We start from the raw sequence: 13,004 nt of genomic DNA, 5'->3' as shown, positions 1-13,004 counted from the left end.
CTCTAGGGTATATAAAGAACTCAAAAAGCTAAGCACCGAAAAAACAAATAACCCAATCAATAAATGGGCCAAGGACCTGAACAGACACTTCTCAGAAGATGATGTACAATCAATAAATAAATATATGAAAAAATGTTCATCATTGCTAGCAATTAGAGAAAAGCAAATCAAAACTACGCTAAGATTTCATCTCACTCCAGTCAGAATGGCAGCTATTATGAAGACAAACAACAATAAGTGCTGGCAAGGATGTGGGGGAAAAGGCACACTCATACATTGCTGGTGGGACTGCAAATTGGTGCAGCCAATCTAGAAGCAGTATGGAGATTCCTTGGACAACTGGGAATGGAGCCACCATTGACCCAGCTATCCCTCTCCTTGGACTATACCCAAAGGACTTAAAAACAGCATACTACAGGAACACAGCCACATCAATGTTTATAGCAGCACAATTCACAATAGCTAAACTGTGGAACCAAACTAGATGCTCTTCAATAAATGAATGGATTAAAAAATATGGCATATATACATAATGGAATATTACTAAGCAATAAAAGAATAAAATCATGGCATTTGCAGGTAAATAGATGGAGTTAGAGAAGATAATGCTAAGTGAAGTTAGCCAATCCCAAAAAACCAAATGCCAAATGTTTTCTTTGATATAGGGAGACTGATTCATAGTGGGGTAGGGAGGGGGAGCATGGGAGGAATAGAACTCTAGATAGGGCAGAGGGGTGGGAGGGGAAGGGAAGGGGCATGGGGTTATTAATGATGGTGGAATGTGATGATCATTATTACCCATAGTACAGGTATGAAGACACAAATTGGTGTGGACATACTGTGTAAACAACCAGAGATGAAAAATTGTGCTCTAGGGGCTGGGGCTGGGGCTCAATAGTAAAGCACTCGCCTAGCATGTGTGAGACATTGGGTTCAATTCTCAGGACCACATATAAATAAATTCATTAAATAAAGGTCCACTGACAACTAAAAAAATATTTTAAAAAAAGAAAAATTGTGTTCTATATGTGTAATAAGAATTGTAATATATTCCGCTGTCATATATAAATACAATTTTTTTAAAAAGAAGTCTAGTTTAAGCTTCTCTACGACATGGAGATTTCCAAGTGGACAAACCCTAATGTGCAAGTGCTTATCAAACCTCTCCTTGCATTATATTTGCTACTATCTCAGCAGCCAAAGAAAGTCACATGGTCGAGCCTAGAGTCGATGTGGGTGGAGCTGTACAAGGGTATAAATTCCAGAAGCCTTGGTTCTTTGGGGACCATCAATATAATAATCATTAATTATATATTAACAACAGATATTTACATTTTTATAAGTGTTTTCACATTTATTGTTTAGTTTTGTTTAACAACAATCCCCCCAAAAACAAATAAATGTCATCTGTATTTTACAAAGAAGGAAACTGGGGATCAGAAATCTGGACACCTTCAAAATCACAAAACTAGCAAATGGAAAAAGTAAACTAAAAATGAGGTTTCATTACTGAAAGTTTTGTTTCTTTCTACTAAATCACATTTATCTTTGTCCAGAACAACCTGTGCTTTGTAGCTCTGATTTTCACATTTGATCTTCACAGGTTTAGAAAAATTGTTGACAAATAAACAAAGAAATCATCCATTTTTAAAAAACTTGTGTAGTGCTCTTATTACTTGTTTCCAATTTTTTGGGGGGTGTATATAATTCTCAAAAACTTTGATAAAGACCATTTCATAGTGCTACTAGCAATGTTTGCTAATCATAAAGCAAGTTCCAACTAAGACAGGATGACTACTTAGAAATATATACCTTATTTTAATCCCTAAAAAGGGAATTTATTTATACTCTATGAAGCTCAATTTTTCTTCTGAGGAACAGAGATTCTTTACTCCACTCTAGCCCTATAACAAAGAATTTAAACCCAAATCTAAATGTCAAGACTAACAGAGTGTATTACTGGGTGGAGTTAGAATAGAAACTTATATTAAAAAAATTATATTGAGAAAGTATCCAAAATCACTCACTGTTTGCAATTCCTCAATTCTAGAGTCACAAGCTTAGTCCCAGTTCTGGCCTAAAAAGTGCTACCTGTGGTGCTGTTGCCATGGTAACCAATAGCTCAAGACAGAGATACAGGGGAACTACAGTCTCTGATTCCCATCATGAGCTGGAATCTGCCGCCAAGTCCTCCCTAGATGAGGTGCCCTGCTGAGGAATGGCCTTTGCCAGGTCCTGTTGTCTGGTCCCATATTCAGGGACTCCAGTTTTCAGGCGACACTTTTCATTAGAAGACTTAGCTGCCTGGTCCTTTGATCCATTCTCTTCCCTTTCTTTGTTACTTTCCTGGTTTGGAGAGAAATAAGGAAAAGTTTAACTATGCAATAAACTCCCCATTTTATAGAGATGCCTGTGCAAGAAGCAATGTCAGGCTTTACATTCAACTACTTTTGTCACCCATCTCATGACACACTAACTTCATGGGAGTGGGAAAAATACAAACACAAACAAATGTCATGGGATGAGACTTAGAACAGTCACTCAGTCTGACCGTGGGAGCTCAATGAAACTGTAGTTCTTGATAACAAGGTTAGGAAAATTTTCTTTTATACCAGCCTGAAGTTGGAACAGTCAATCTTTCAGGGCCCTTGATGTCCCTATCAGGATGTCACATACCTTATATTGTATTCTGTGGTACTTATTTAACACATATTGATATTTGGTTTGAGTAAGACCAAAGAAGACAGCAAATCTTCCACCAAGGAATTCACAAGCTAAAAGAGAGAATAAGAACTTGGGCAAATTGAGTCAATAACTGTTGCTTAGCATCAGTTGAGGAGCCAAGGGTTTAAACTTGCCTGCAAGTGATTTGTCACTTAACTTTAAGTGCATTTAACTGACAAAATATTTCAACTGCCTTGGACTCTCAAAAAATTCTAGGACTCAAAGGAAATTTGTGAAATCTTCTATCTTCATATGGTATTATATTTGAGCTATCCTTTCTAGATAAATATGTCAGGAAGAATTTTTGAAACACTGAACAAGTATAGTATGGGCCTTGAACAATCGGAAAAGACTCTCCCTCTGCCAGATGAATCACTGGACAACAGTTAGGAGTGTATTTCAAATGGTACCCAAACTCAATACAGTGTTACCAAAATCAATGTCAGAAGTTCTTCCATGGATGAAGACAAACTTCTGGGTTCCTCTTTCTTTGTTTGCTTTTTGTTTTTTGGTTTTTGGTACTAGGAGTTGAACTCAGGGGTGCTTACTCACTGAGCCACATCCCCATCCCTTTTTTTAAAAAAATATTTTTAGTTGTTAATGGATCTTTATTTTATTTATTTATATGTGGTGCTGAGGATCGAACCCAGTGCCTCATACATGCTAGGCAAGCGTTCTACCACTGAGCCACAACTCCAGCCTCCCAGCCCTTTTTTGAGACAGGGCCTTACTGAGGCTGGCTTTGAAGCTGTTGGTATACAGGCATGTACCACCATGCCTAGAGAAAATGAATTTCTTTGCAGAAGTTCAAGGTCTTTCTTGTCTGCTTCCAGTCATAGTAGCAAGGACGCCTAGAGGCTCAGGACTCTATTAGTGTCAGTGATTGATATTTGGCGTGAACAACAAGTGTTTTCCTCAAGGGGTCTCCTAGAAATGTTTTCCTTTAAAATCACAGGACTTTTGACTCTCTTCTCCAGTGTAGGAACATTGAGTGTCTTAAAAGCAGAGACTGTCATTTGTCTTTGTGTCCCAGGGCCCAATGTTGGGAATATAGTATACACTCAGTAATGGTTTTATGATGAAAGAATAATTTCTAAGAGATGCATTTTATATTTTCTAAGAATATTAAAGTAAGTTTCCTCCTTGTCAAATTTACAAGAATATTCAAGTTAGAAGGAAATGAGTAATTAGATGTTGCCAGTTGTGTTCAAAAGAAGATGGGTAAAAGTCACATGAAATAAAATTCAGTGTTTCTTCTGTTGCAAATAGGCATGTAGGCCACTCATTATGCCCCTGGTAGGGGCTGATGAAGTTTATATTTGTAACAGAGTAATCAGGAAGAAGGAACTTAAAACTGTGTCACAAACAATATTTTTTTTTTAAAAAATAAAAGTTTATTGAAGAGTCAACCCAGGAAGGACTGGATCTTGTCTTCAAATATTTGAAATTCTGTCCTGTGAAAGAGGAATCTAGACTGATTTGGATAGCTCTAAGAAAGACAATCAGGAGGACTAGGAACTTCTGAAACGAAGACAAAATTTGGGCCAAGAGAAGGAAGAATACTAAATGTTGGCAAAAGATGGAAGGTTCTGCATGAAGAGGTGAGGTTCCATACCTCTGGGAAGGTAAAGGACAGACTCAGAATTCTGTGACCAATAGTCACTTCTTCAGAATGGAGTGGATTAAACCTTTGCAAGTCCCATCTAGTTCAGAGGGTGGGTCTGTCAGAGTGTAATCAAGACTAGAAAAAAAAAATCTTAACCATACTTACTAGAAAACGAGCTGCTTGCTATTCGTCCTGCCCAAAACCACAGGTAGGGCCCCCATGAGAGTTTAGACTGAAAAAAAAGAGAGAAATCAAACTCGAATAATTAATAACAGGCGTGGTGACTGCAGAGTCTTATTTTTCTTGCAGAGTTTTTAATGTAGAGATTTCAAAACGCTTAACAATGTTCCATGTTCCTTATTATAGATGAGAAAACAAAGATGATCAAAATGATAAGCTGTCTATATATGGATCTAGAAAGCAAACAAGGGATCTGAGGGCTTAATAATGTAAAACTCAATTTTCTATAAACCTTGTGTGGCTCAGCCTCTCATTTATTCAGCCCCACATGCACCAGTATTGACGCTATAAGCTTACAGGGTCAAGTGTTGAACTCATTCTCTGTCCATCTTTTTCTTCCTCCTCCTCCTCTGTGCTATATTCTTCCAAGGTGTCTCCATCAACAAAATGGATAATCCTTTTGGGAGTAGTCTTCTTGGAAGATTGACTCTTCTCTCGTTCTAATTGCTGGAAATCGTCTTTCTTCATTAGGAAACAAGACAACTAGTATCTTAAAAACAGGACACCTTAGGGCAAATTGCCCAGGGCAGTATTTATATAGCTGAGAGGTGTCTAGTTATTTTCAACTAACAGTAAAAACAGAGTTCAGAGGTAATTACATCCGAAGGCTCATCAATTCTTCAAGTCCAAGAAAGAACTGTTCAGTACTGTGCTAAAATGGAAGAAACTCAGTTAGTGAAAATGTTTTCATTGGATCTTGAGACAAAAATTCCAGCAGGGTTTCCTGACTGCAAAGCCCACAACTGCTAATAGAAAGTGGCCACTGCCCTGCTTAGAAGTTTCTCCATCATTTTGATTTAAATTGAGAGGCAATATAGGGAGTGTTAAGAGTACAGACTTTATGCAGAGAAAACATTTGCAAAAAAATTATATATATATATATATATATATATATATATATATATATTCATTGGTGCATCAGCTATTGGTCTCTGTGACTATAAAATACCTGACAAGAATAACTCAGAGGAGGAAAGGTTTATTTTGGATCATGGTTTCAGACTGTTTCAGAGGATTCAGTCCGCGATCAGCTGGCTTTAAGGCAGAAACATCATGGTGGAAGGCAAGGCAGAGGAAAGCTGCTTGGCTCATGAAAGCCAGGAAAGACAGAAAGAGAATAGGGGTATGGGAGTGCCTTTCTTTCCAGGGCATGCCTTAGTGACCTACGTCTTCTAACTAGATTCCCACCCCCTAGTAGTCCATTCAGCTATTTGAATGAGGGCAGAGATGGTATGATCCAATTATTGCAATATAAGCCCCACCTCTGAAACCTGCAGTTGCACTGGGAACCATGCTTTCAGTATGCGAGCTTTGGGGAAATGCTGCAGATGTAAACTATAGATAAAAGACAAACAGTTCAATTAAAACATGGAGAAAAGATTTTAATAGACACTTTATCAAAGAAGATTTACAATTGGCAAATAAACACCTGAAAAGATGCTCAGTACCTTTAGAGGGGAAATACAAAATGTAACTCTAGTGAAATATAACAACATAGCCATCACAAGGTCTAAAATTAAGAAATATGAATACCAAGTGTTGGGGAATATGTGTTGAAACACATTGCTAGTGGGAATGCAAAATGGTGCAGCCACTTCAGAAAAGAGTTGGGCAGTTTCATAAAAGTCAAACATACACTTACCATATGATCTTGTAATTTTACCCTTAGATATTCACCCAAGAGAAATGAAAACACTGGTATGTGAATATTCATAAGTTTTAATTTGTGAGAGTATAAAACAGAGAACAATTTTAATGCCCATTAACTGATGAGTGAACATAATGTGATATGTGTGTCTGATGGAATACTACTCAGCAATTAAAAAATAATAGACTACTAATATTTTCAACATCATGAATGATTCTCAAATGCATTGTGCTAAGTGAAAGAAGCCAGACACTGCAGAGTATGTGTTTTTTTCATGTGAAATTTTAGAAAAGGCAAAATTATAATAAGAGAAAACAGAAGTGTTTGTTGGAAATGATGAAAGAGATGAACTACAAATGGACAAATGAAAACTGTTTAGGGTCATGAAAACATTTTAATGTTGTGATTGAAGTAATGGTTACTTGACTGAAAACATTTGTCAAAACAAATTTGAGGGGCTGGGATTGTGGCTCAGTGGCAGAGTGTTTGCATCGCACGTGTGAGGCAGTGGTTCGATCCTCAGCATCACATAAAAATAAATAAATAAATAAATAAAAGTATTGTGTCCATCTACAATTAAAAAAATTAAATATAAACCAAATTTGACACTGAAATTAGTTAATTTTACTATATTTAAATTATATCTCAATAAAGTGGAAAAGCTTTGGAGCCAGACTACCTAGATTTTAAAAATATTATTATTTATTATACCTGTACCATATCTCTTCATCTACTAAATAATAATATAGGATGACATAATATCGAGCTTGTATAACTGTTGTAAGGAGTCAATAAGTACAGACACATAAAGGAGTTAAAATAATTCTTAGCAAATAGTGCTTAATAAAAGCTAGTTATTAAACATCTGCCTAATAATTTATATGTCAGGCACTACTCTAGTATTGTAAGCACACTTATTGCCTTAATTCATATTTAATGTATTTTAACCTTATACCAACAATTTGGAATAGTCCCTCCTGTTTCAAACACTCAGAAATCCTGGATAAAATTAAACAAATAAAAACACTACATCATAACTGCATTAAGGAAGTAAGAGAGAGAGAGAGAGAAACAGAATAAAGATGGAGATAGAGAAGAAGAGAAGAATATGCCAGCCAGCCAGCCAGCCAGCCTAAGTTTCAGAAAAAGAACAAAAAAATAAGGGTGAACTAAAGCCCAGATGACCCCTGGGGGTTTCAGAACCAGATACAGGCCATGGAGTTGGAGTTCTAACACTGATACAGAGAGGAGAGAACACATTACAGATGCCCTGGGTGTGGGGAGCTTAAGTGAAGCTACCTAAACCCACATCTAAGTAATAAAGCACTATCTTATCTATAACATACGGACTGGAAAAGCTACCCCTTGACTGCAAAAAGTATATATTTGCTACCTCTTGGAAATATAGGTAGAAACTTTCACCTGAAAAAAAAAATAGAACCTCAGGTCAGTAGTAGATGCTGCCCAAATTCAGTTTTCATATGGTATGATGTCCTAAAGTGAAGACAAGTGAGCTAAAGACAGACACTCACAGAACTCTGTCAAAGACAAACATGAAACCACCTTGGAGTATCTTCAATAAGACATGGTATAATGAATCTCTACTGAAAACAACCCTTGCTGAAGATGTACTTATTACAAAACATCAAAAACAATACAAATAAATTGACCATAATTAGGAAGGTTTGGCAGATGAAGATATTATAAGAGTTCTTACGTTTGTTGGCAGTCTGTTACCATAATAAAATGCCTGAGGTGATCAACTTATAAAGAAGAAAGTTTTATTTTATTTCATGATTTCAGAGGTCTTAAATCATGGTCTGTTAGCACTATTGCTGTTGGGTCTGTGATAAGGCACCAAATCATAACAGGAGCACATTGTCAAACAACCTTCTTACCTCAAGGTGGCCAGAAAAAAAAAAGAGAGAGAGAGAGAGAGAGAGAGAGAGGGGAAGAAAAAGGGGCCAGGGTCCCAATGTCCCCTTCAAGGTTACACCCCAATGACCTAACTTTTTTCAATTAAGGCCTACTTTCTAAAGGTTCTACCACCTCCCAACAGCACTATGGGCTGGGGATCAAGCCATTACTAACACATAGGCTTTGGGGGACATTCAAGATTCAAATTATATCAGTCCTCATACAAGTATTCAAATAATAGAAAAATAGGAAACTTTAAAATTAGGTTAATACATTCAAAAGTAGTAGGATAAAAAAGAGCAATGAAAAAGCATGATTAATAAAAATACTAAATAAACTATTAGAAATGATTCCAAATAAATCAGTGATTATTACAAATGTAAAAATGTAAATAGATTGTCAGCCGTATATTAAAATGGGGACTAACAAATTCTGAGAACATTTTATGGGCAATACAAACATATGAATACATGCATACATTATGTGTACTCATATACAAGTTTAAGTAGTTTTAAATTAATCACCAAATCTTTTTCATTATTTTTTTAAAGAGAGAGAGAGAATTTTTTAATATTTATTTTTAGTTTTCGGTGGACAAAACATCTTTACACAACATCTTTATTTTCATGTGGTGCTGAGGATCGAACCCAGTGCCCCGGGCATGCCAGGCAAGCGCGCTGCCACTTGAGCCACATCCCCAGCTCTTAATCACCAAATCTTATTGTGTAATGCTGAGTTTATCATTACCAAGCTCAGAGTTTCAAAGGTCTGGAAGACAAAGGGTTAAACTGGTCTTCCACAGGGAGAAGATGTTATACCCGACCCTCCAGGGACCTCTGAGGAGACTTGAATGAAACATTTGTTTTTCCTGACTTAATTAGTGCCAATCTATCCCAGAAGAGCCTTGAGCAAGAAATAGGAAGATAAGGTTACCCTTTAGTTTCTGATGCCATAGGGAAGTCAAAAAATACCCATTTAAATTTGTTATTTAAGACCAATAATTGCTAAGCATAATAGCATTGAAAAAGTAAATATTACCAGTGCTGTCAGAACTAAAATACACTGTGCAACAACAAACAAAATCAGAACATTTCCAGAGAGCAACTCACATAATCCTGCTGTATTTTCTTTTGTTGATGTAATTAGTTCTGTTTGGTGTTGGAAGTACGGCAACATTTGGTTCTACACTTGTTTGATAGATGATAAACTAGGCTGAGGCCAAACAGAGCCCCTGAGTGTGCTGACGTGGAAGTGTTCTCCTGTGTTTGTCTTGTAGGGTGGGACGGGATTGAGTTGTGGAAAGGTCTGTAGGATTTACACAGTCACCATTAACAATACTCAGTGGCTCTCAAACTTGTCTTTATATTAGAATCAGCGAGGGAGCTTTGAAAAAAATTCCAAACATGGGCCACAGTCCAGACTACTTAAATCACCATCTCTGGGGATGAGATGCAGACATCATTATTTTTTTAAAGGCTGCTCACCGTGTAGACAAGTTTGGAGCCCAGTGCCCTAAGAAGCGAGAGGAAAGAAACTGAAGTCGAAAACAGAAAGTCTTGTGTGATTCAGTAACTTGTATTACAGAAAGCTTAAACAGCAAACTGGGTCCAAAACACATTCCATGAAGGTTTCTTGCTTTCTGTTTCCTAAGCCTCCTTCTACTCCACCCTATTTAAAAAGCTTAAATATAAAAAATTTTTTTAAAAAGGGCTGGAGTTTTAGCTCAATAGTTAGCACTTGCCTTACATGCATGAGGCACTGGGTTCAATCTTCAGCACCACATTAAATAAATAAATAAATAAACAAACAAAGATATCTTATCCATCTACAACTATAAAAAAATTTAAAAGAAGGATTTTAATCTCATTATAGTTGATTTACTCTTAAGACCATCCAAACCCATGCATTTCCAAACCGAATAAAACATACATGTGCACACATCCCATCCTTCACATATCTGGTTCAATCCTGTTATGTTGGCTCTCTAAAGGAAACACTAGTCTCTGTTCCTCATAATAGTTATATACATCAAATGGACAGAGACATGTTTTAATTCAGAGGTTTTTAGGGAGGTTTTAAAGGAGCAGGGAAGAGATCTAGCTCACAGTTGATTTAGTAAATGTTTTTTCTGCCACCTAATGGGCGTTTTAGAATATACTATACAGAATCCATCCTTGTCATCACAGGGCCTGTCATAGAAAGGGGGCTCTATAGCTGACTGAAATATGTTTTCATAATCCTTGGGAGCACTGCTAACTTCACACCACTACCTAGACATGAATATTCTAGAAGTGCTCTTTCAGTGGACCAAATACTCTCTGTATCAAGCTCTTTTGACTTTAGTTTAGTTCTTATGAACACCTCTGCCTTAAAAACGCCAATCTAGATTATCAAGGATAAAACATATAATTAGCAGATCGTATACTCTGTCCAACTGTACAATATTGGAGTAACCCAGGGCTCAGAGACTGGGCCTTTTTTCTTTGCATCCCTTGATGCTCCTCTTTGACCCTGTGGTTTAAATACTGTCTACACACAGATGACTTGGACAATTACATTCTCCACATCAGGGTTTTCCTCTGAATCTAATTTACATGTGCAACTGCATGTTTGACACCTCTTCTTGGATGTCTAATAGACTTTACGATTCTGATTTGTCTAAATCTTTGCTCATGTTTTGAGTGCAAACCCCTCCAATCCACCCCATCCCCCAACCCCCATTCACAGACAAATTTACATCTACTCCTCTGGCAGTCTTCCCATATCAATAAATGGCAACTCTATTCTTCCAGGTGCTATGGCCAAAAACATAGTCATTCTTGATTCTTTTCCTTTAATCACACCTAACATTAAATCTGTCAGGAAATTTTCTCAAATATTTCCAGAATTCTGATACTTCTCACCACTTCACTGCCACCACCTGCTCTAAGCCATCACCTCTCACCTATATTATTGCAATGGTCTTATTAAGCCCCCTACATTCTACAGTTAAAAAGCAGTTAGAATTGTTAAAATTACGTCAGACAGATCCTGCTACTTGTCTGCTTAAAACTCACCAGTGAGTAACTCAGAGTAAAAGATGAAGCCCTTATGATGGCCTACCAGGCTGTCATTGGACTTCCATCTTGTATGACTCTCCTCTTAGTGACATTTCTCCAACCACATGGCCTCCTTTCTACAGTCATTTGAGGGAACACCATTCCTGCAGGGACCTTGGTGCTTGCTGCTCTCTCCACCGTTCTTTTTTCTATTAGACTTTGTTCCCTTGTTTACTTCAGGTCTTTAACTCAAGTAGCACCTTCCCTGAGCTCCTGTAACTCCTCCCAAGCAACTTACCATTCCTTTCGCCACCACCCTCCACCACTGAACTTCTTACCTCCAGCTTCATTTTTCTCCTTAGCACTTATCAACATCAAACACATTTCACCCATCTTTCCTCCCTCTTCCCTTCCCTCCCTGTGCCCTTTAGCAGAGTAGGAAAGATTTTTAATTGTATGTTCACTTGTCTATCTTCTGCTGCTATCTTCTGATGCATAGCTGGAACTCAGTGTACGTTTGATGAATTAATCACGTATTTAATTTTAATGGGTGGGAGAAGGTACTCTATAATAGGTTGGAAAAATAAGAACAGCCTTGCAACTGTTTTATTTCCTGATTTTGAAAATGAATATTTTCTCATTACATCTGTGCACTACTCATTTAACTCCTTTGCTGAAACACATAATTGTAACCTATATTAACACTATTAATGGTTCCACAGCTTGGCATTTAACTTCAAAGTGTAATATCTAAAATTTGCAGAGTTCTTTCAGTTTTATCTAGGCAATGTTTTCAAATGCATAAGGTTAAATTGCAGCAAAGAACCAGTGCCGGGCAATTTACACAAGAGCTCATTGGCACTGTTTGCCTGGGCCACCGCTGGCACCCCTTCTGGTTTCCACTTTTTCCTCTTCCCTTGAGATTGTCTTAATGGTCTAACCTCTGTGAGAGCAGGGCAGGGACCATCAAAACCCCACTTCTCATGCTTAGACACAGTGCTTCAGAGACAACTGGCCCTAGGGTCTGTGTGTGCATGTGTGCATACGCACGCATATGTGCAGCAGCAGCAGGATAGTGACAGAAAACCCATGAAATATGAATAAACACAATGTATAAGCAAACCACTGCTGCTTGTTCCTTGAAAATTATTGACAGAGTAGCACTTGGCAAGATTTTTAAATCTTTTTTTTCCTTCAGTGTTAAACTGTGTACATGCACCAAATTACTTAACCTGCTTCCCCACTGGGGTGTTTCCCAACTTTTTCTATATGACACTATATAGAAAACTTGTTTGAAATTCTGAAGGTGACCAGCCTAGGAGCTCTAGCCACCTCAGGTCCTAGCCAGTTAGGCTCCCAGAAGGCTAAAAACCAACATGAAGATTCAAGATACTGGGTCATCTACCATTTTCTCAGGGGAATACTAAGTGACTAGATGAGCTTAGGACTATCTCAAGTACATCACGGGAATCAGATGCACTGGGTTGTGTGACAGCTAAGGCCTTTAGATGAGCATGATCAAATATGTTTTCTGTTCTGTAATTCATAAACTATTAACTATTTAATTAATTAAATTTTAAAAATTAAGTTTTAAGCAATTACTCAAATGACAAATAAAAAAGTATTTAGACAGTTATGGTAACCCAATGTGACATGAGTTTACTATTATATATGAGATTAGAAATGCAGTATTTTCTGAAGCACCAGAATTAAACTCTGGAAAGTAAGGAAATATTTCCAAGTGGTTTTATTTAAATGCCACATCAAGTGTGCAAAGTACAAAAGCTTTTCAACAGATTATGGCACAACAATGATAAGCTCCCTAATTTAG

The 13,004-nt window shown here is 37.3% G+C and overlaps 1 protein-coding gene across 1 annotated transcript; it reads right to left on the bottom strand.

The window, feature by feature from the left end:
* Positions 1-1,393: 1,393 nt before the first annotated feature.
* Fam177b (family with sequence similarity 177 member B) lies at positions 1,394-5,302 on the bottom strand. Its single transcript, XM_005326584.3, has 4 exons — positions 4,868-5,302; positions 4,496-4,562; positions 2,677-2,774; positions 1,394-2,346 (listed from the first exon to the last, which is right to left on the bottom strand). The coding sequence occupies exons 1-4, from the start codon at positions 5,036-5,038 to the stop codon at positions 2,164-2,166; spliced, it is 519 nt and encodes a 172-aa protein (XP_005326641.1). The 5' UTR covers positions 5,039-5,302; the 3' UTR covers positions 1,394-2,163.
* Between the last annotated feature and the right edge of the window lie 7,702 nt (positions 5,303-13,004).

Source organism: Ictidomys tridecemlineatus, chromosome 10 (genome assembly GCF_052094955.1).
Source record: "Ictidomys tridecemlineatus isolate mIctTri1 chromosome 10, mIctTri1.hap1, whole genome shotgun sequence".
NCBI classification, from domain to species: Eukaryota; Metazoa; Chordata; class Mammalia; order Rodentia; family Sciuridae; genus Ictidomys; species Ictidomys tridecemlineatus.
Note: the sequence above shows the minus strand (reverse complement) of the source record. Positions and strands in the feature narration are given on the sequence as shown.

Bases quoted from the DNA above. Each gene is read 5' to 3' on its own strand.
- Fam177b (XM_005326584.3), bottom strand. From the start codon at position 5,038: ATGAAGAAAGACGATTTCCAGCAATTAGAACGAGAGAAGAGTCAATCT. The intron at 4,563-4,867 runs GTAAGCTTATAG...CTTTTTTTTCAG, and splicing joins TGAGTTCAACACTTGACCCT to TCTAAACTCTCATGGGGGCC. The intron at 2,347-2,676 runs GTATGTGACATC...TCTCCAAACCAG, and splicing joins ACCACAGAATACAATATAAG to GAAAGTAACAAAGAAAGGGA.